This window comes from Vitis vinifera, chromosome 13 (assembly GCF_030704535.1).
Source record: "Vitis vinifera cultivar Pinot Noir 40024 chromosome 13, ASM3070453v1".
NCBI lineage: Eukaryota > Viridiplantae > Streptophyta > Magnoliopsida > Vitales > Vitaceae > Vitis > Vitis vinifera.
In genome coordinates this window covers 28,125,544-28,144,653 of record NC_081817.1, presented here as the reverse complement: position 1 = coordinate 28,144,653, position 19,110 = coordinate 28,125,544, and the positions used below count along the sequence as shown (strand labels likewise).

Genomic DNA, 19,110 nt, shown 5'->3' with positions numbered 1-19,110 from the left:
AAACCAAATACAAAGAAAATTATTTTCTTAATTTTTTTCTTTTCTCATGCTTGGAAATCAAAAATATAATTTTTTAAATAAAATTTAAATTATTTTTATCCTCAATTTTGAAAATTCATGCAAAAAAAAATGGTATGGTTATTTTTGGCAAAATCCGAGGTCAATTTTGTCATTTTACCACACTTCAATCAACATTTTTTTCTCCTTAACAGAGACAGAAAGCAACATTTGCTTTAAACTATAAATAAATATATATTTTTTTTCTTCTTATTATTTAATTTTATAGTCTTTTTATTTATTTGTTTATTTATTGGTTCTCCTCTCTGATTTCAACCACTGTATCTCCTGAGGTTGCAGAGACACCATGGATTGCCACCAACGGCCATGATTTCCTTCCAAACTCCTACCTTTTAGGGTTTATTCCTCTGCTCTCATCCCACAGTGAGTCTTCTCCATTTTTCCTTTTTTTTTTCCTCTTGCCATTTGTAGAGGAATTTGTTTGGAATTTTTCAGGCTTTTTTTTGGAACTGGGTGTTTTTGTGATGGGTTCTTCGGGAATTTCTTTGGAAGTTGTTAGGGTTTTTGTGGAACTAGCCGTCTTGGTGATGGGTCCTTGGGGAATTTAAGTTCTCTTTGACTTTGCTCTCTGTTTGGTTGCCGAGAAAACATGGGAAAATAAAGAGGGATGGAGTTGTTTGAATCTTGCTTTAGTTGAACTGAGCCTGGTTCAGTTTGGTCAGGCTTCAAGATTTTTACCTTTTCCTTTTTCGTTTTCTAATTCACAAAATATCAAAGATTCGAACTTTTCTTCTCCTTTTCTTTCCTTTATTTTCTTGGAAACCAAACGGGATATTAGGACTTAGGAGAATGGAAATTGATGTAGTTTGAGAGTTTGCATGAGTAAATACATGCATAGAGATTTATTCTGATTTATAGTGATAACTTAAGTATCCCTGAATTATTGAAGTAATTTGGAGAATATACGATAAGAACATGTAAGGGATGGGGATGCATGTTAGAAATATAGAAGCATGTAAACAGAACCTTTTTCATTTGATGGTTGTTTGGCATCATTATGTATTTTTTGAAAATTAGGGATTTTTTTTTCAATTTTCAGTGCATATGATAATAATTCAAGAAGTATGGAACTATACAGGAAAAAACTGGTATTGTTTGCTTGATGAAAATGGGGATAAACTCAGAAAATTACGAGTTTTGTTACTTGAACCTCACAAGTGAGGTTGTGTTTGGTTTCCTGGAATTGGAACTTGAGGACCTAATTTGAAACCTCCTCTTTGGGTCCTTAATGCACAACTGGGATTGAATTTGAATTCCTTCAACTCCAAATACACAATTTAATATTTTGAGGTTTGTGATATAGCATATTTACTTTGAATTCCAAATTAAATCCCATATAGAATAAAAAACATCCTTAGCATTTCGGTGGAACTTGTTTCTTCTTTTTTATGGATAAGGCTATGTGTTTTATGTTGCTTTTATGCCTTTTGGTTTGGAGTTCTGAATGGATTTTTTTGATAGGGTCATCGGGGAGTGGAAGATATGGAGTTTGTGATTTTGTTTTTGGTTCTTTGATGATTTTGGGGCTAGTTTTTAGAATACTTAATGGAGTTATTGGAGTTGGACAAATAGGATCAAGTTGAACAGCTTATGAATTAGATAGCTGTGATATTGACAATTTGCTTTTGTAATGTTATGCTTATCAAACGACCAGTTTAAATTCTTCATTGTAGAAGTTTTTATGAGATTGCTTCTGGCGTGGATTAATTTGGTTTACACTATGAGCATAGAGTTGGTTTTCACTTTACACTTGAGTTTAGGTTACTAATTTTGTATTATGAGTTGGATTTTTTTCAACATTAGGCTACATTTGTACTGGAGAACTTTTTGGGGAGATTTTTCTATGGGGAATTGGATTTCCTGGTAAAGAGATGTTTCTAAAATTTGAAGAGCACTTCTGACTTCCCTCAAGGTTGGCAGTAAAGTATGGGATAAATGGAGCCTCAAAGTAAATTTTCCATCTTGAAACATTTTCCAGAAACTATTTTTTGTTTACAAAAAGGTGTCATTTCTGTGGTAGTAACCCGTAACTTTCCTTTGTTGATATATCTTTTGTAATCTGTGGCTTGCACTCAAGGGGAAAAGCCTCTTAGAGTTCTGGAAAGCGCATCTGTTGTAAAGCGGAATGCTTTCCTTTTGGGTTTTTGTGTTGTTGACCTAGTTGCAGCACCTTTTGTTCTATTTGGCTCATAATTATTTTTTGTATTTTATTGGCTCTAAACTATGCCACTTTTTTTTTTTTTTTTTTGGGTTTTTCAGTTTTTATGTATTTATTCTTTGTTTTTTGGAAGCTACTTTTGGGGATACTTGATGCGATTATCTCTATGTATGTAACTCACAAGCATTTGTCCCTTTGTTGTCCTTCTCTTTTTTCCAAAAATAATTTCTTTGGACAGTTAGATTTGGGGCTAGGGGATTTTTGTTTTCTTGGTGGAAAAGAATAATGCCGACTAAACCCAAAATTGAGGATCGGCGGATAGAACCTGGTGGTAAGAGCAATCCGTCATCAACAGTCTACTCCCAACCTTGGTGGCATGGTGTTGGGAACAATGCCATCTCCCCAGCTGCCTTGGGTGGAAGCCCATCAAAATCAACTTCAGTTGAACACCTTAACAGTCATATCACGAGCAATGGTTTCCAATTACAAGCTAATGGCAGGCTGGATGATGGAACTACCTTTAATAAAGGAACACAACCTACGGTAGCCCTGCAATCTGGTAGTTATCCTTCTTATTTTTATATCTAATGGCAAACTACCATATAAGCTTATTCTGTATGCTCTTTTATGGAAAAATGTATCATTTCTGTAGTAGCTTTTGATTGGAGAGCCTTGGTGATATTTGAATATGTGAAACTAGGTTCTTTGATAATTGTTGATCATTTGTTTGCATTATGAGATTAAAGATTTTTTTCCTCGTCATTTGTTTTATGCAGATTGTCCTTCTTTGTTTTTTTTTCCCCACCATTTTTGGGTTACACAGACTGTTCTTTTCTGTTATGCAGAGTGGTTGACATGATACATTTCTTCAGTGAAATTTCATTAAATACAACTACAACAACAAAGCCTTTTTCAACTATTTTAATTTGCTAAACAAATATTGTCTTTTCTTTCACTCTATGTAGGGTTATATCTTCAGTTAATCGACATTAAGTTGAGACGAAAAGCAGAAACATTCTCTTGGTTGTTTGGTTTAGATGTTACTTGCTTCTTAGTCCAATCAAATTGATTCATTGTTTTTATACCAACTGTTCTCTGTAGGGAACAAATAGCTTTCCTTTTTTCACTTCTACAATATGTAAGGCCACATTTTTATAAAGCATGAGTTAAACATTATCAGTTCTCTTGTCACTGCCTTAACTCGTCTTTTTGTTCTTCCTCATGTTCTAGTTGAGTCTTTTAATGTGTGCATATTGATCATATTAAGATGTATCAAGATTGAAAACAAATTTTCTGAGTTACTTATATCTTTAATGTGCATTCTAATAGAAGTTTGTACCTTTTTGGAAAGTAAGAAAATATAATAAAAACACACCTAGGGTGGAGCCCTAGTATACGGGTTTATTCTAGGTAGCTTAAGGGAACTTAACACAAACAACTCCACCCCCGATTAGATCCTTATTCCATGCCTTCCAGGTTTACCCAAAAGAGGTAGAGAAGCAATGCTTTCCAGATTTTCCTTCCTTTCTTCTCCCAACATAGCCTCTTCAGCTGCTAACAAGGGAACCGTTCATTAAATGAGGCAAAACTCTGAAAATCTCAAAAGATGGAAAATAGAAAACCCTGCTGTGCTTGCCAACACATGATGAAATTGAGCTTTGGGCTTTCTGTATTTTTTCCCTCTCATCTTCTTTGTATATCTTTGCTTTTTGAGTCTTTCCTTGAAGAATCCCTTATTTTAACCTCTGCACATCTCTCTTTCAATTATTTAGTGGTTTCTTATAAAAAGAAACAATTGGAGGGTATATGACAAACAATTGGAGGGTTGCGCTTTTTATAAAATTCTTTTCATTTGCCTATTAAAAGAGAGAGAGAGAGAGAGAGAGAGAGAGAGAAACAATTGGAGGGTGAGGAAGAGGAGGGAAACAAATTTTTTAACCAAGTTTCTTCCTTAGATGAAATTGTGGCAGAAAAATCCCATGGAAAGCATGGTCATAAGGTTCTTGTTTGAATTAAGATCCTGGTAGTACTTGATGAACACGTCGTACAAAAGTTCCTTACAGTGTATGGAGCCCATCTTCACAGTTGATAGATGTACTTACTTTCCTAGTATTATCCATGGTGGGGAAGGATTTAACCTAATGGTTTTATCACCTTGCAACCATGCTGGTGCAGGCTTCTGGTATGGTCATAAGGTTCTTGTTTGAATTAAGATCCTGGTAGTACTTGACGAATACATCGTACAAAAGTTCCTTATAGTGTATGGAGCCCATCCTCACAGTTGATAGATGTGCTTACTTTCCTAGTATTACCCATGGTGGGGAAGGATTGAACCTAATGATTTTATCACCTTGCAACCATGCTGATGTATGCTTCTGTTATCAGTTCATCCCCTCACAGGGAGCTTGTAACTTGAAGTTGTTATGTATTTGGCTTTAATGTCTAAATCAATAGTAAACAATACTTTATTTGTACTCATCTTCCTTTTAACCTTATCTGCAAAAAGGATCCCATCCATCCCCATAGAAGTGAAAGCATCCTCCCAAGAACTTTTTACCTTCTGTGAGAAACCTAGAAGTCTAGAACTGCTGAAAACACAATCCCAAATCAAAAGGATCTGGGCCTGTTCAACGAAGTTTAACTCACCAACAAGATTGAGAATGATGATTTGAAATGGGTATTGGAAGGGCTTTTTGAACTACACTGAACATTTTACACCTACTAGACAATAGCAAGAATTATTGTGATTTCAGAGAAAAATGGATGGTAGTGGTGGTACCTTGTGTGTGAGTTACTAGGTTGCTACGAAGGAAAAACCACAAATGGCAAATTCCACCTTCACTTTAGAGAGACATGCTATAAAACTATATCATTTTACCTGCTATGAAACTAGATGATTCTAGCAGGGGCCATTCTAATCTTCTTTATATCATTCCAATGTTATTGGCAAGAAATAAGATGGCAATTTGAAAGTTATGGATGGAAGAAATTATGTTTTGCTTTGTCTAACAAAGCCAATCCTAAAATTATATGTGATGCTGGTGCCACTTAAGCATGGATCTAATCATATCTTAGGATCCAAAATTTTTAACGATTCAATCAATATTTTTTGTATGAAGCAGAGGATACCCAATTGATTATAGGAATACATTCTGCATTACCCAATATATCTAACAAGTTGCACTGTACATTTGCAGGAAATGCATCATGCATTTTCCTATATAGATAGAGAATGTATTTTTGGAAGAGACATTTTAACAGCATATTAGGCTAGCGGTCCTTCAAAAAAGGGTTGTTAAACATATTGATTTCTATTGAGATGGGTGAAGCAGTATGCTATTTGAAGCCTAAAGTTTTTAGGTTATCCAAGATGTGATCTGTTCTGAAGCGGTCTATTAATCTGGTAGCAATTATCATTATATGGCTTTATTATGAAAGATCATTGGACTGTTTTCCCATAGTCTTGCCCATATTTTGATGATTAAGATCCAACTATTGGTTGAAAGAACTATCCAAGAAGGACAAGTCCACTCACTCTTGAGAAGTGAAAAAGAAAGGTATGTATGAGCTTAATACTAATTCTAACCCTATCTCATCCACAAACTCAATATTGTTAACAATGCAAAATGAGCACCAGGAAGCAGATGATGTGTTGTGGACATGGGTCAGCTTTGAACAAATGGAGCTTCCAAGGCTTCTATCCAAATTACCATATATGCAGGAGAGGCTCCACTCCCAGGTTACTGTCTGCAATGTGAAATTTATTAGGAATGGACAATGTTCCCATCAAACTGATCTTTCAAAGGTATATTTATCCCATTTCATCATGGCTCCACTTGAAGGGAACCAACACAGGGCCCATATATATGTATATATTAAGCAAACATACACAGGGCCCATATTTCACCCGTGATCATCATTATTTGATAGCCATAAAATTTCTTTAACGTGCTCCTGAAGTGACACTATTCTCGAATGAATGATGTTTGAAAAGCTGATGTCTTAGCTCTTTTAATTGAAGCATAAATACCATCCTTTTTTTCTTTGTTGTTGTGATTTAATTCAATCTTAATCTCCTCTTTAATTCTTAGTATAATTATACTATTTTCTTTTACATCCACTGAATTATGTGATTGTGCTTAACTGCTTATGCATGGATGTTATTATTTTATGATACTAAAGAAGATGATCTTGTCATGATCAGATGGAAGGAATGGACAGGAACACCAGCACCTCAATCCTACTGCTTCCTCAACACTGCCAATTATGAGTGAACATCTTGAACCAAATTCCCAAATGGAACTTGTTGGTCACTCAATTGTGAGGACTCTCTCTCTTTCTCTCTTGTTTATAGTTTTGATCACCAGGGAAAAAGAGATGTCTTATTATGATATGTTTATTTTCTTTTTTATTATTGAATCTAAGACTTTTGGGATCTTATTTATCATTTACGGTTTTGCAGGTGTTGACATCATATCCGTATCAAGATCCACATAATGTGGGGATTATGACTTCTTATGGGCCACAGGCTATGGTATGCAAAGAAGTTGGTTGCATTTCTGTGTGTTGTGGTAACATTACTGTTGGTGGCACTACCACTTCTGAGAGTGATGCCTCAACCTTGAAAACTAGATTCTGCTGTACTAGGGCCTGCCCCTCTTATAGGGGAGGTCAGCCACTGTAGTGAATAATCTGTTTCATAAGAAAATCATCAGTTTTTATGTGAAGGTTCCTTCTTCTAGATTTGGTCTCGCCCAAGAAAAAAATGAAAAAAGCTAGAATGCTTCAATGGGAGCTGCATCTTTTGGTTTATCACTCTGCACCGTTTAGGTTCTTAGCGTTCCAAGGGTGTAAGCCTTCCTAGTAATCTTCATGTGGAATCTTTCAGGTTCAAGTTATAGATAGTTCTTGCTAGACAAGGTTTTGCAACATGAAATACTCTTAACATATCTTGGTGTGTTTGCTAGGTGCATCCACATTTGTTTGGAATGCATCAGCCCAGAATGCCTTTGCCATTAGAGATGGAAGAGGAGCCTGTTTATGTGAATGCAAAGCAGTATCATGGGATTCTTAGACGGAGACAGTCACGTGCTAAGGCTGAGCTTGAAAAGAAAGCTATCAAAGTTAGAAAGGTGGAGTTACATTTTCATATTTTCTCTTGAAATGAAGTGAAAATTGCGATTTAAAATAAAATAGAGGCATGTCTTTAGAAAGGAAAAAACAAGCATTATTCTGAATGCTTTAATGCAACATCCATTGTATTTTCATGTATTTTGCTACTTGTTTTCTCATCCCTCAGCAAATATACTGTGTGACAATGTTATAAATTGTCTGGAGTATAGTAGTGGATTATTTAAGCTCTCAGATGGTTTTTGTTTTTGCCTCTTTTAGCTTAAGTGTTCGCTGTAGGTCCCTAGTCCCTACCAGATGGGTAGTTTTGTATGATTCCTCAGGGGAGAGTAGCTATTGAAATTATATTTTTCTTAATGAGGTTTAATCTGTATAATGGAGAGGAGAATAGAAAAAGAAGTTGGGGAAAAATGCATATTAGAATGGCCAAATGCCATCCAATTGAATAGTTGTTGAATACCCTCTTTATCTACTTAGATAACTTATTGCACTGTGGGTCTTGATCTTTATTTTTTTTCAATTTCTTCTTTAATTTGTTTTTTTATTTTTTATTTATTTTACTACCTTCAGGAACATGATTTGATTGGTTATCTAAATCAGTATCAACATGGCTCAATTTTGCTATTTTGTTTCTTAATAAAAAATATAAGGGAAATAATTTCAGGAAGTGGAAACCATTTAGGGGGCACCTAGGAGAGAGAATAGAATGTTGGTTTAATCTATGAATCCTCATCTGTTGGATTTAATGGCTTCCAGTTAACCTGATTAAGGGGATTTTCTTCTCTTTCTTTTCTTTTGTTTTGGGACAATTTTTACAGCCATATCTTCATGAATCTCGGCACCAACATGCAATGAGAAGGGCAAGGGGTTGTGGAGGCCGTTTTCTCAACACTAAGAAGCTTGATAACAATGATGCCAATACAACAGCAGAAAAAGGTTCAGTCTCTGGTGCGGCCCTTTCTACACAATCTGCCAGTTCATCAGGCTCCGAACACCTGCCTACCAACTCTAGTCGAAATTTGGATTCCTCCAGTGTGCAGCAAGAAGAGAAAGGACGCACAATTCAAGATATGCTTGAAGCACACACTTACTCCAATGGCAACAGGAATGGCCATGGTCTATCATCAGCATACCATTCATCAAATGGCAGTGAGGGAGGTGACTGCTTTGGCCAACCAAGGGAAAACATGCAGCTGAACACGGCCCCTCATAGGGCTCTACCCATCAAATAAAAACCTATCGGTTAGGTAGTATGCCCCCTCTAATGATCAATACTTCATTTCTCTAGCATTATATTGTCTGAGGTTTACAAGAGTCTCTCTCTAATGCAGGTGAAGCTGGAGGTGCAGTATCCACTTTGAGGACGGAAACCCTCATGGTTACATGGCATTTCCCAGGCAATTCATTCTTGGCTTTGGTTACATGGCGTTTCTGGGGTGATACTAGGGATGGAGATACATGGTTTGGCCTTTGCTGTCTCCATTCTAACCCTACCTCCATCTCTACTATTCACCCCTTCTGTATAAAAAGGCAAAAACCCGAAATCGTGGGATTAACAAGTAGAGATAGTGTGAATTTGGAGATTCTAAACAGTTAAAACATCTGAAGGTTTCCAATGTGTGATGACCTTTGTGTGAAACAGAACGTTTGCCTTTGCTTCTCCAATTGTGTTTCATGTTAACTATCTTAATTAATTTGTTTGTCTTTTTCTCTCGTATCTTTTAGGGTTTAAAGAATTTCAGGTTTTTTCTCATCAGTTTCCATGCCACCTCTTGTTCTTCTTGTCTCTTTAGGGAGTTCTATGGTTCTACTTCTGAAGGGAACCTTTGCATTCCATTTGTTGAAGAATAAGGAGAATCATTTCTCAAAGCAGGTGTTCTTTGTCTTCTTGTTTTATAGTATTCATGACTTTTTTATATTGATTGATTTAATATAAGCATATAGAGTGGTGTATTTCAATGTTGATGGCTACAAGATGTATGAAGTTTTTGATGTAAAAGTGCAAGGGTGATGATCACTTCTGCTAAAGATCCCTGTGAAATTCAGATGGCAATCAAATGTCCGGAAATGAAAAGCGTTTTTGATACTCTCCTCTCCTTTCACTGCATGGCTGATTTTGTTTTGTTAATGTGTTGGTGTATGATATGGATTGCCTGAGAGTAAATTTCACCCATTTCCCCCGAATGACACATTGGAGTTACATGTGATAACAACTTGGTATGTTAACATTTCTTTGAGTCAACATGTTTTAAAGAAAACCATTAGGAGTTTGAATATAAACTAATACTATATAACAAAAATATAATTTTTGAAAGCATTATCTATCAAATAATTGTAAAAAATTTACTATAAATTATTCTCTAGATTATTTAAAAATAACCTAAAAAAACTTACAAAACACCAAGTTTTTGTATGAAGGCACTTCCAAATAATTTAAACGGAGATGGACTCTTAGTAATTGTGATGATTTCCATCAAAAACCTATCTTTATTCCACTAAGCACAGCACATTCAATTCAACAAGAATCTAAAACCGAGAACTCTGGAAGGGATAAGTCAGCTTGCAAATATCAAAAGAAAACCCACAATTCTAAGGAATCAAAATCAGATTATCAAGGGATGAAATGGGCATCAGCTCAATCACAGATATCCCAAACAATCTTTCTTTTGATTCTAAAAACCATATGGGATTTGAAGGTCTGCTGTCATTTAACCAAAATAAAATTTGCCCTTTTGATGGGACGAAAAATTTCAACAATAAAAGAGGCTCCTGTCTATGGTAGTACCAAAAAACAAAATTGTCCTATAGTTTGTGAGAAAACCTCAGCACCCATCTAACAGTCAGCTCAGTGGTCACTAGGCATTTGCTTGATGATATCAGAATCACCTGCAACATACAAATATATATATATAAAGAGCAATTGGTTACCATTGCCATATGCTTAATTGTAAAGCAAATCAGTCCAGCATGGTGAAATATAAGGCTTACCTGGATCGACAATGCTCAGGCAAGAGACCCGGAAATACTTGCCACATGCTGTTCCCAGATCAACATTATCTACATTGCATGAGGAAAGAGATATAAGCTATGCATATCAAACCATCCAACTAGGGGTATATGTGGGGGGCATGGCAGAATAGAACATAATTTATAAAACCTACAGCAGGGAAAATGTAACAGGAAGTTTGAGAACACAAGCTAGATGCAACACAGGACCTCTTTGCATTTAAGCTCTTTTTTATTAGCAAAAACCTGATATCACTTTCACATACTTCTTATCATATATCAAACTTTCTCATATTTGGTAGGCGAAGATGAGTCTTTTGGTAGATAAATAAGGAGCTGAAGAAATATCCTGTGCTATAGACTTATCAAGTCGTGGAACTTCAACAATCTATAGATTTTTGTTTATTTATTTTGTTTTTTCCCCCTTTAGAGAAATACATGGCATTTGTGCTTAGGATTTTCTGCATACAGATAGCTCTGTCAGTGGAGAAATAAAAGAAACAGAATTAAAAAAGAATCTGGGTACTAAGAAACTTCTTCCACAACATAAATGAGCTTTTCTTTCACAGGTCAACAGTTATAATGCTACAGTGACATACAACAAACAATAATCAATCATTAATTAAAAGAAGAAAACATGTGGTTTCAGTAACTACATGATAATTGTAAATCATCTGCGTTTTGGATTTAAATTATATTCAACCACAATCCCAAAACACGTGCATATCAACCATAAAGACATTAAAAGAGGAGCAAAACAATTCCCATCAAAAACAGAAAGAAAAATTCAGAGCTGTTTCCCTGATTCTTCAAGACCTACTGAAGTAACAATTTTATCATTTTAAGATACTCAAACTTAGTTACTGCTAGATCAAACTTAGCACTCCTGCTATCAACTCATCACTTTTAGATCTTTTACATAAAGATCTATTGAAACAAAAAGTATGAAATGAGAACTAAGGAGTAGTAATGATCATTATTTAATCATAGCACACATTGGATTTTAATCATAAATAGAAAGCTCAACATGCTTTCAATTGGCTAAGAATGTCGGACAAATCCTTTACTCTGAACCTAGGTAGTCTATCATCAACATTCTAAAGGACCAGCATGAATAAATAACACAGTTTGCATCCAAGCTGAATGGACTAGAATCCATAAAACTAACTTCACACCCATGGATCCCTTGGAAAGTAAACCAGAGATCAGCTTCACACAAGTCAGTGTATTGAGCAAATTCAACTCACAATCTTATAGCTTTATATGTTGCAAGCAAACCACCATTTGCATACAATTCCAGCCATGCTGTCCAAGTTAAAATGAATAGAACATTTTCTTCTGTGTAACTAAATAGAGACTATCATGCTCATGCATGTCTCTATGGAACATTCGACAAAATTGGATCCATGAGTGAAAAAGATCGGCAACTAGAAAACATACAAATTGGGAAATGCAATACCTGCTGTGCTTTCGAAACATTTCATTCAACTTAAACTTCTGACATTGTGGAAAGGCACATCCATTCCTTTCAAATTCACTACCTTCCACCTATCAAAGTCTGGTAACCCAGAAACATACTGAATCATGCTCGAAATTCATGGCTTTAATTCGATGCATTTCACCATTCATTGGGTTTTCAATGTTCATAACATTTAGAATAAGAACCAGACTCCATATCACAACCTCAAGCCACAAAGGGGTTTAAGTGATATAGGGTGTGAACCATCTAAGAAAATAGTGAAATGTGTTATACCTACCACCAGAGTGAACCATAAGACAACAAGCCCAGGCAAAGGCAACTTGGAAAGAGCCGCGAGATCTGGGCATTGGTGGGGTGACAACATGGTGGTCTATTACAATACTAAAAGGTTATGGTGCCTTGATACAACATTTTCCAACATCTCTCGGGTTTTAGCCCATTGATCAAGTATGTTAACACACGCAGAACAGTGGTTTAATATCAAACACAAGCCAATGGAGAAAAACAAGCACTCCATGCGAAATGAACAAAGACCTTAATTAAAAAAAAAAAAAAAAACCCTGAAAAATCACAAGCCAAATCATCATCAAAATACCAATAAAACAAACCACAAATAGTACATTGAATCATAGAAATTAAGCACTCACTCCCATGAAAATGGTGCACGCTGACTTTGGAAAGCATCGCATAGTACTCGATCTCCGATTTTCGGAGCGGCGGACAATTGTTCGAAATCAGAATCAATTTTCCTGCCATCATCAAGTATTTCCCAAAACTTAATCCGATAATCACAAACCCCAAACACACCAAAAATGCAAGAAGAGAAAAGATCTGTAGCTCTTAATATGAAAAAAATGTATAACAAACCCTTGGAGCTTCTGAGGCTCTTGAGCACGGTCTTGTAGCCGAGCGTGTACTTGCCGCTCTTCATCACGAGAGCGAGCTTGTTGTTGATGTTTTCTTGAGTCTTCTTCTGTGATTTCCAAAACAACACAAAATCAAACAAAATGAAATGCATTACATCTCTTGAATCGTAGAGAAGTTGAAAATAAGATCGGGGAACAACGAATACGATGTCCGTACGGTTTTCTTGGGGGCCGCCATCTTCGCTCGACGCTGCTGCTGCTAGGGTTTCCGGCGGTTGGATGCCGAGAAAATGGGGAGGAAAATATCCTCTCGTACTAGGGTTTTAATGGAGCCTATTTCAAGGTTTTTGCCCACATCAATATTTATAGATTTGCGGGTTATTATACAATACAGGAGGAGTACCTTAGAGTTCATTTCCAAGCAGTAGGAACTGACCACGTGTCGACGTTGGCTTTTTAGATGACGTGTCAATCTATGATAGTGTCAAACAAATAAGAGTAGGGAAGTTCTGTGGTCCTGCCACATACAAACCGCTTCTCACTCCCTCCAGTGCCCCTACTATAAAACCCTAAAAACCCTGCTCCGATACCGGCCCAGCGGAGAGCATTCTCAGCTTAAAGGTAAAGGTAGTCTCTCCTTCTCTGGCTCAAATTAGGGTTTTTCAATGTCTAAACCCTCTCTGTCTTTTTCCCTGTATACAGCAAAGCGTTGCTGATAATTAGGGTTTTGAAGTGTGCTCCTCCTTAACTTTCTTCCATCCATTAGGGTTTTAGGTTTTCTGGGTAAGTTCATGCTTGGGTGGGGTTGCTTTAAAGTTTTGTGAGCATTTTATCGGATATTTTCAGGGTTCTTTGTTTAATGATTTAAGGGTTTTAAGGGTGGCTTCTCTCTTTCTCTACATACAGAAAAGCATTGCTGAAAATTAGGGTTTTGAAATGTACTCTTCCTCAAATGGGTTTCTGCCATTAGGGTTTTACGTTGTTTTGGTGATTTTTTTTTCTGGGTAATTTCATATTTAGCTTTTTGCATTTGGGGGTTTGCTTTACAATTTTGTGAGCATTTTATGGATTTAACAATTCAAGGGTTTTAGGGTTTTGTGGTGGTTTTGTAATGATGGGTAAATCAAAGTTTAAAGGCTTGTTTGTTTCATCAATCAAATTGACATTCCATCATGTCCTAACTGAGGTTCTGGTGTTAGGGTTTTAGGTTGGCATGTTGAAAATTTTTTGAAAATTTTTGTTTATAGCTTTTTGTACTTTGTAGGGTTTAGTAATAATTCAAGGGTTTTAGGGTTTTAGCAATAGAGGGAAGAAAAATACTTGAGGGGTTGTTTGGTCCTGGAATTGAATGAAGTTTATTAAGACCATCCCAATGATGAAATATTTAGTAATCTGAATGTATGCATGGAATTTGTGAAAATTTGGTGCTCCCTTTTGCAAGCTTTATTGCAGTGGTTGAGGAAACCATAGTTTCATGCCAGGTTGATACTAGGCATTTTGAGGGATGCTGATCAATTTTTGAACTTTTTATTTTTTATTTTTAAATTTTTTTAAGAAAAATGATTTGAATTCATGCAATTTTACTGTGGTGTGGAGATATTATGTATGGATAAAAATTCATAAAGAGGAATTTTCAAATTTTGAAGAATACAAGCAAATATTTGAAAATAAGATTAAAGGGCATTTTAAGAATATTTGGGTACCAAGGTCCAAGACGCTTAATTTACTTAGATTATGTGAATTTGATTTATGGATAAAAATTATCATTTGACTTTTAAATGATCTCTAATTGTTTATAAGAAACTTGACTTTTAAAGGGAAAATTGACAAAATTTATAAAGAAATTTTGAAAAGTTCAAAAATCATGCCAAGTGCTTATAAGAAATATAAGAAAAATATTTGATCGGTAATTTTTTTTTTTTTAAAAAATATATATATTTTTAAAATGCTTTCATTTGGATAGAAAATTCAATGAAATATATTCTTAATCCAATTTAAATCCTAATTTCAAAAGATGCTAATATTTTATTTTGTAGGATAGTGTTTTTTTCTATTTTATTTTAAAAATAATCTTTATAAATACATTTTCATTTGATAACCTTTTGGGAAAGTTGTGCTTTGGGCTTTTCATCGCATCATAATAGCATTTTTGAAACCCAACAATGGGAAATATGAGAATTAGATTTTCATATGAAAAGTTTTATCATTTTTGTGTATTGTGAGTCGGCTCCATTTGTTGTGCCTAGATTGCCCCTCCGTTTCTCCAACTTAGCATCCTCAATATCATCTTAACCTTCATATCACCTTCTTTCAATTGAAAGCTTTCTCTCATCTTTCTTCACTCTTGAAAACCCAAAATCTTTAATTTCAGTTTAGAAATCCAAATCCAAAACTCCAAGACGGTGTCAAAATGCGCCTTTCGACTCATCTAGGAGTCATGGGAGTCCAAGAGAATCTGGGAAAAACGAGATGGAGCTTGGGTGGAGAAAGTGGGTACCCAAAAATCGAAACCCTAACCTCCAAATGTGTCATTGACTCGCAAATTTGTGTCCAAGATAGCTTTATCAACAAGAAATAACATCAAACATCTCTCCTAGACCATTAAATCGGCGAAACCCTTGAAGAACTAGAGGAAATGATGCAGAAAATGAAGCACGAGAGACTCTTAAAGTATTGGGTCCTGACAAATCGGTCGACCAATCCTTGATTGGACCTCTATCGGTGACTGTACCTTAGGTACTATCTTAATAGCCCTTAGGTATGACCTTAATCTACCTTAGGTACTACCTTAACCGACCTTAGGTACTAGCTTAGTTAAACTTAAAACCTCAAAACTTCATTTGTGAATATTACTTACTTCATTTGTGACCTTTAGAACATGCCATTTTGTGATTAATTAGTGTGATAAGTTGGTTCAATTTTGATATTTTGGTGATTGTACCTTAGGTATTACCTTAATAGCCCTAAGGTATTACCTTAATTGACCTTAGGTACTACCTAAGTAAAACTTGAGTACTAATCTGAAGTCTCGGAACTTCATTTGTGGATATTACTTACTTCATTTGTGGTAGAAAGAAAGGAATTAGCTAAACATATTCAGGTTGTTGAAGAGAAAGTGTGGACTGGAGAAGTAGAGGCAATTCCATCTGGTGAAGATGGAGTCGGACAACCTCTTGTAGGTACATTAGCAAAGTTTTATGAGGCTCAAGCTCGATGGGGAAGAGAAATATCTACAGAAGAACATGAGAATATGTCATTATGTCAAATCTCCATGGTTGTGGTAAGGAGGGGGGAATGGACTCTGGTAGAGTTTCAAAAGGTGGTAAGTGTTGGTTTGCCGTTGAATCTAAGACTTTTGAAATCTCCATTGAAGTGGTCCGAGGTAAACTGAGAGGAACTATTTTGGAGAGGAGTAAAGTCTTTTCCTCTTGGATAAGATTTGGTGAAAAGAGTTTAAGTCTTTTGTTGGAAGGTGTGGAAGGTTGGTGTAGAGGAGAGTCAAATTCGAGTCGTTTAAAAGTTTGGGAAGAAGGAGGAAGAAAATTTAGGCTGGAGTGTTGTTCTAATGTGGCTGGGAGGTGTCTACTCTGTTCGGTCAGAGATGTGGAAACAAAGAAATTCTGTCTTGTTTTTCCAGAAGGAAATGGCTTAGTAGGGGGTTGGTTTTTGATGGCTAAGAAATTAAGGGCTTTTGGGGTCACCATCCCAGTTGTGAGGAATAGCTTCCAGTGTGATCCATCTGATGGCAAGGTGGGGACTAGTGTCAAAGGTACAGAGAATGAATCAGGTCGCTTGTAGAAATAGTGAAAAGGAAGACAGAAGAGTCATGGGATTCTTTAAGGGTGCACCTAGGGGAACAGGAATTGCTGTGCAGGGAGGAGCAGTTAGGGCATTGCCTGGTGGGTTGTTTTGGTGGTAGTTTTGAGTCCATTCCTTTATTGCCTTCTTTGAAGAGATGGGCGTTTGAAAGTTGGTTGCTTAAGGGGGATTTAAGAATTTCCAGGCTGGGTGGGGCCCTTATGTTATTTGAGTTTCAAAATAAATGGGAAGCTGATATGGTGTTTTTAAGAGGGAGTGGATGATTCAAGAATAGAGATTTTCTTTGGCAAAGGAGGGGACCGAAAGTGGGGTGCACTTGGAAAGAGAGCCTTGTCAAAGAAGTATGGGTGAGGGTTGTAGGACTTCCTCTTCATCTTTGGAGTAGAGAGGTTTTTAAGAGAATTGGAGAGTGTTGTGGTCGTGGATGAGGAAACTGCTTTCTTCTCCCAGCTGCAGTGGGCTCGGATTTTGGTCAAAGTTTCAGGAAAGAAGTGGCCAGGGTCTATGAAGGTGGAGGCTGGTAACTCTAGTTGGGAGCTTAGCCTGTGGTGGGAAGCTTCACCGCGGGTGATGCAGACTAAGTCAAGTTCTTGGTCGCAGTTGAGAAAAGGGTGTGAGGTTAGGGATGAAGATGGGGAAGCTTCATGCGCTGAAGCTAGAGTACGGGAACCTTAATTTGAATTTCAAAACAGGGGGTCAGATGTGCAGGTGGCGTGTGGCAGTGGTCTAAGGACTGCTGACGGTGTAAGGGGAAGGACGACAGTAACTCTTGTAGCGGGCTCCTCAAATAGTGGGCCTGGGCCCAAGTTTGGTTGTTGGGTGCCTTTAAATGGCACGTGTGGGCCGTTTTTAAATGGTGTACGGGTTGGGCCGAGGGCCTTTCTTCCTTAAGCCCTGCGGTTCCGGGCTAGGGAAAGGAGCCAGAGGATCCTTTTGGGCATTTTATTCCTAAGGCCCATCCGGGTCATTTTGGCGAGCCCGTCCTTTCTAGGGCTCCCACTGAGTTTGTTGGGATTAACGTGGGGCTAGAGCAGGAGCTCCTGGCTGTGGGAGTCGCCGACGACAAGGTTTCGTCTTTTGGCCGTCTGAAGCTCACCGACGAAACGCTTTTGAACGAAGCATCCAGGTACCCCCTTCACCTCAAACTCCCTATTCTCTCCTTGGGGCTTGGGGTTTCTTCTCCTTCTACTCCATTCTTGAAGCTCGATGGTGTTGGGATGGGGAACGAGGGGGTTTCCAATGGGATGTTTGGGGCAGTGGAAGAAGCAAGGAGTAGGGCTCTTTTGCGGGAAGAAAGGTTGGAAGTCTTCTCGGCCCGCGAATGGTGGAACTTGTCTCCATGGGAGGTGGGTGGTGGGTAGTGGTGCAAGTGGGTCTGAGCTAGCTATAGTTCCTTTTGGAGTGGATTTAGAAAGTCCATTAGCGGAGTTGATGGCCCTTTAGCTGAAAGAGGGGGAGAGAGAGGAATGATGAAGTTCCAACTGCCTTGCGAAGTTCAGTCGCTATTTGGGTATGTTGACAGTTGGGTTTGAGGAGGAAATTTTGTACCTTTTGAGGTAAATGAGGAGAAGAATTGAACAAAAGAGTCAGGACAGGGAGTATAGAAAGACGAAGTCTTCGGCTTCAAAATCCAGTAGGGAATTGAAGAAGCTGGAATGGACAGTAAGCTATAAAAGAGCTAGAGTGGCTACCAATGCAGACAAGTTTGGAGGGGCTTCTGGATCGGGGTGTAAATGAAAATAAAGATTTTATCATGGAATGTCAGAGGGGCAAACAATAGTGATAAGAGAAAAGTCATTAAGTCCGTCATAAAATCCAATAAAGTGGATGTGGTGTGCCTGTAGGAAACTAAAATCAAGGATATGAGTACGAGGCTTGTCCGTAGTCTTGGGGTGGGAAGACATCTTGATTGGAGAGCAATAAACTCGAGGAAGGCAGTTGGTGGTGTTCTGGTGTTTTGGGACAACAGAGTGGTTGAATTGTTGGAGGTGGAAAAAGGGATGTTTACAATATCATGTCAGTTTAAGAATAGTGTGGATGGGTTGAGGGGGGTGTTCATTGGAGTTTATGGGCCGGTGTGCAATAGGGATAGAGAGGATTTCTAGGAGAAGCTCGGGTCAATAAAATGGTTATGGAGAGATCTCTGGTGTGTGGGGGGAGATTTCAATATGGTCAGATACCCAGAAGAGCGTAGTAGAGGGGTGGGTTTTCTACGTCAATGAGGAGATTTACAGAAGTGGTGGAGGATTTGGAGCTAAGGAACTATCCGTTACAAGGGAGTCCTTTTACATGGAGAGGCGGGTTAAATAACTGGTCCCAGTCTAGGCTTGACAGGTTCTTAGTGACAGATGATTGGGACAGGATGTTCAATGGGGCTGTGCAGGGGATCCTTGCTAGACCAATTTCTGATCATTTTCCCATTCTTCTAGAAGGTGGAGGTTTGAAGAGGGGTTCTTCACCGTTCAGATTTGAGAACATGTGGTTGGAGGAAAAGGGGTTCATGGATCAGATGAAAAGGTGGTGGGGGAGTTTATCTTTTACCGGGTCTTTCAGCTTTGTTCTGGATGCAAAAT

The 19,110-nt window shown here is 37.5% G+C and overlaps 2 protein-coding genes across 3 annotated transcripts; one reads left to right on the top strand and one right to left on the bottom strand.

Moving 5' to 3' along the window:
• The first annotated feature begins 254 nt into the window (after positions 1–254).
• On the top strand, positions 255–9,083 carry LOC100248239 (nuclear transcription factor Y subunit A-1). Its single transcript, XM_002278813.3, has 7 exons — positions 255–441; positions 2,475–2,795; positions 6,441–6,556; positions 6,699–6,770; positions 7,204–7,368; positions 8,185–8,613; positions 8,698–9,083. Exons 2-6 carry the CDS (start codon positions 2,522–2,524, stop codon positions 8,596–8,598), a joined length of 1,041 nt encoding a protein of 346 aa, XP_002278849.1. The 5' UTR covers positions 255–441; positions 2,475–2,521; the 3' UTR covers positions 8,599–8,613; positions 8,698–9,083.
• A 929-nt stretch (positions 9,084–10,012) lies between these two features.
• LOC100267090 (60S ribosomal protein L30-like) lies at positions 10,013–14,133 on the bottom strand. Of its 2 annotated transcripts, XM_002278770.5 has the most exons (5): positions 12,936–14,133; positions 12,720–12,825; positions 12,500–12,601; positions 10,355–10,423; positions 10,013–10,252 (listed from the first exon to the last, which is right to left on the bottom strand). In XM_002278770.5, exons 1-5 carry the CDS (start codon positions 12,954–12,956, stop codon positions 10,212–10,214), a joined length of 339 nt encoding a protein of 112 aa, XP_002278806.1. In that variant the 5' UTR covers positions 12,957–14,133; the 3' UTR covers positions 10,013–10,211. The 2 variants fall into 2 exon arrangements, with proteins under 2 accessions (XP_002278806.1, XP_059597851.1); XM_059741868.1 differs by lacking the exons at positions 10,013–10,252; positions 10,355–10,423 and having other exon boundaries at positions 11,971–12,601; positions 12,936–13,073.
• Positions 14,134–19,110: the final 4,977 nt, after the last annotated feature.